Below are 3,021 nucleotides of genomic sequence, written 5' to 3'. Positions count from 1 at the left end.
GTGTGCGTGCGTGCGTGTGCGTGTGCGTGTGCCCGCGCGCGCGTACACACATATGTATGTATATTACATATGTACAAACAGCACACAATACAATGATTTATTGATTTACATCGATCGAAGTATCAACACTGATTGATCTTACATAAAGTGCGTTCGGGGAAATGCTACTTGCGCTATTCGTGTCATTCTATCTTTATCCTCCGTTGAACGTAAAACAAGAACAGAATAACATAAATAGCACGGATAGCGTCATCCCAAACACATCCATAATGTAGCTTGAAAGCATTTACTTCATAACAATTGCTGATATATTGCGATGTAGGAACTGCTGTAACAAGCAGTTCTATGCAGCGATTCGTGTCAGCTAGTGCTCTATGTACAGTCGATCACATTTTATCAGACGTTTACAAAAAAATTCTTGGACAATTTTTAAGTAACATTCGTTTGTGCCATGGAATATTGGTCGATATTATTATCGATAGTAATCGGAGTGATCAGCATTTATTATCTTTTTAAAAATTTTAATTTCTTCAAAAGAAATGGTATTATACACTTACCGTCTGTTCCATTATTCGGATCTATATTGTCGGTTATATTTCGTCAAATATCAATCTTCGATTTCATACTAAACAAATATAATTTCACTCCAAATGCAAAGTATTTTGGATTCTACATGATGACAACTCCAATCTTCTTTCTTCGCGATCTGGAACTCATTAAAACTGTTCTTGTTAAAAATTTTGAGGCATTTCCAGATCGTCGTGGTTTCGCCGACTTTAACGATCCTTTATTTGAAAAAAATTTATTCTCTCTTCACGGAGAAAAATGGCGAAACGTGAGGAATCTGTTGAGTCCCACTTTTACTTCCAGCAAGATGAAAATGATGTTCACGTTGATGTCTGAATGTGCTGTGGATTTTGCAAAATTTCTATCGACATCACCAGCGGATAAAAGCAGTATAGACATGAAAGACATATGTAAATATACAACCGACGTCATTGCTACATGTGCATTTGGAATCAAAGTTAACTCCATAAAGGATCCAATGAACAAATTCTATATTTATGGCAAGGAGGCGACTAACTTCAGAGGGGTCATTCGTAGTATAAAGTTCTTTTGTCTTGGAATATTTCCAAGACTCGGGCGAATTCTCAATTTGAAAATTATAAACGATTGTGTGTCGGATTTCTTCAAGGACATTGTCAAGACTACAATAGCCACTCGCGACGCAAAACATATTACACGTTCAGATATGCTGCAGTTGATGATGGATATCAGAGGTAAAGAAGGTCGTAGAGAACTAGACATCGACGACATGACTGCGCAAGCGTTCATCTTTATCATCGGTGGTTTAGAGACCAGTTCAACCACAATGTGCTACGCAGCTCATGAAATTGCAGCTAATCCTGAAATTCAAACAAAATTACAACAAGAGATTGACAAGGTTTTAGAAGAGTCGAATGGAGAAGTGTCTTACGAAGCTATTAATCGGCTCGAATATTTAGATGCGGTGATAAGTGAGGCTCTTAGATTGTATCCACCAGTCGCCGCTTTAGAAAGGATATGCGAAAAAACTTTTGAGTTACCACCCGCATTGCCGGACGAAAAACCTTTTATCATGAAAAAGGGTATGCTTGTTTGGATTCCAGTTCTTGCAATCCATCATGATGAAAAGTATTACGATAATCCGGAGAAATTTGATCCAGAAAGATTTTTAAACAACAAAATGCGTAATTCCTCATGTTATATGCCATTCGGATTAGGACCGAGAATGTGTATAGCTCACAGATTTGCCATGTTGGAAATCAAAGTCTTGCTTTTTCACTTATTAGCGCGATGTGAACTGAAACCATCTGTGAAAACTACGTCACTAAAGAAATTCTGCAAAGATATAATAGCATTGACGCCGGAGGATGGATTCTGGTTGAATATTCAGCGTAGAAGAAATATGTATTCTGTATTGGAATCTACAATAATGAAAACCTCAGGAAACATTTCGAATATCAAGTAGCTCTTTATATTGACAATAAGTAATAATAATTATAGATATCAAATTAAAACGACTTAGTTTTATCAAATTGATAAATAGCACATCAAATTATTACGTAAGTCTTAATATGTTTATCGACGCTACTGGTTTTGCATTAACAAGTAGTGATAGAAGAAAATGTAACAAATAAACGTAAATGTAAGAAATACAGAACATAAAATAGGTAATAACAAAGATTCTTATGTTTGTATATAATGCTATTTTATAATATATTAGATTTTATAAATGAGGTTGTCCATGGAGGCTTCTGCCCAGGAGATGAAACCTCTGAAATCAATAAATTCCAAGTCAGCCAATATCGACTGAAGTTGAGAAACTTCAAACATGATTTTTCCAACTTTCCCTGCTTATGAAAAAGTGAAATTTAATATTGAATGATTGGTCCAATATCACTTTACATCATATTTTAAACAAATTTATCGATTTTATAGAAGTTCCATCTCAAAAGCTAAAACCTCCGAAATGTACCGTGAGCATCCCTTTTCGTTCTCGTATAAATTGTATAACTTTTTATTATTCTTCGAATAAAAATAGAATATTTTCGTTGAAACAGATGCATTTTCTTTTGAAAAAAATTTCTTTTAAATATACACAATACATATAAAGTAAGCCTACAAAAAAAATTTATACACTATTTTTTATTTTATTCGATTTTATATAATCAAATAATAATCCCAGTAAAAAATAATTGTTTAACAACGTTTCATATATTTAGAAAAAATCTCATAATGACAGCATTAAGTACAGTATTTATATGCGTCAATCTTTGAATAACAAATTGAATATGATCATGTAAACTTCTTCATTTATCTTCTTACATAATCAATTTAATTCTACATATCTAAATATATCAATGATGCGAATTCCAGTCAGCTTGCAGCACGGTTAATAACATGAAGAGGGTATAAGAACTTCATATACCCTCTTCAAGCTATCAAGCTATTAACCGTGCTGCAGCGGGCTGGAATCCG

At 34.0% G+C, this 3,021-nt stretch overlaps 1 protein-coding gene across 1 annotated transcript; it reads left to right on the top strand.

Annotated features, from left to right (window-relative positions):
- Window positions 1-370: 370 nt before the first annotated feature.
- LOC108746723 (cytochrome P450 9e2-like) lies at window positions 371-2,011 on the top strand. Its single transcript, XM_018483655.1, has one exon. It carries the CDS (start codon window positions 452-454, stop codon window positions 2,009-2,011), a length of 1,560 nt encoding a protein of 519 aa, XP_018339157.1. The 5' UTR covers window positions 371-451.
- Window positions 2,012-3,021: the final 1,010 nt, after the last annotated feature.

This window comes from Trachymyrmex septentrionalis, unplaced genomic scaffold, assembly GCF_001594115.1.
Source record: "Trachymyrmex septentrionalis isolate Tsep2-gDNA-1 unplaced genomic scaffold, Tsep1.0 scaffold19, whole genome shotgun sequence".
Taxonomy (NCBI): domain Eukaryota; kingdom Metazoa; phylum Arthropoda; class Insecta; order Hymenoptera; family Formicidae; genus Trachymyrmex; species Trachymyrmex septentrionalis.
Note: the sequence above shows the minus strand (reverse complement) of the source record. Positions and strands in the feature narration are given on the sequence as shown.

Coding starts and splice junctions, on each gene's coding strand:
- LOC108746723 (XM_018483655.1), top strand. CDS start 452: ATGGAATATTGGTCGATATTATTATCGATAGTAATCGGAGTGATCAGC.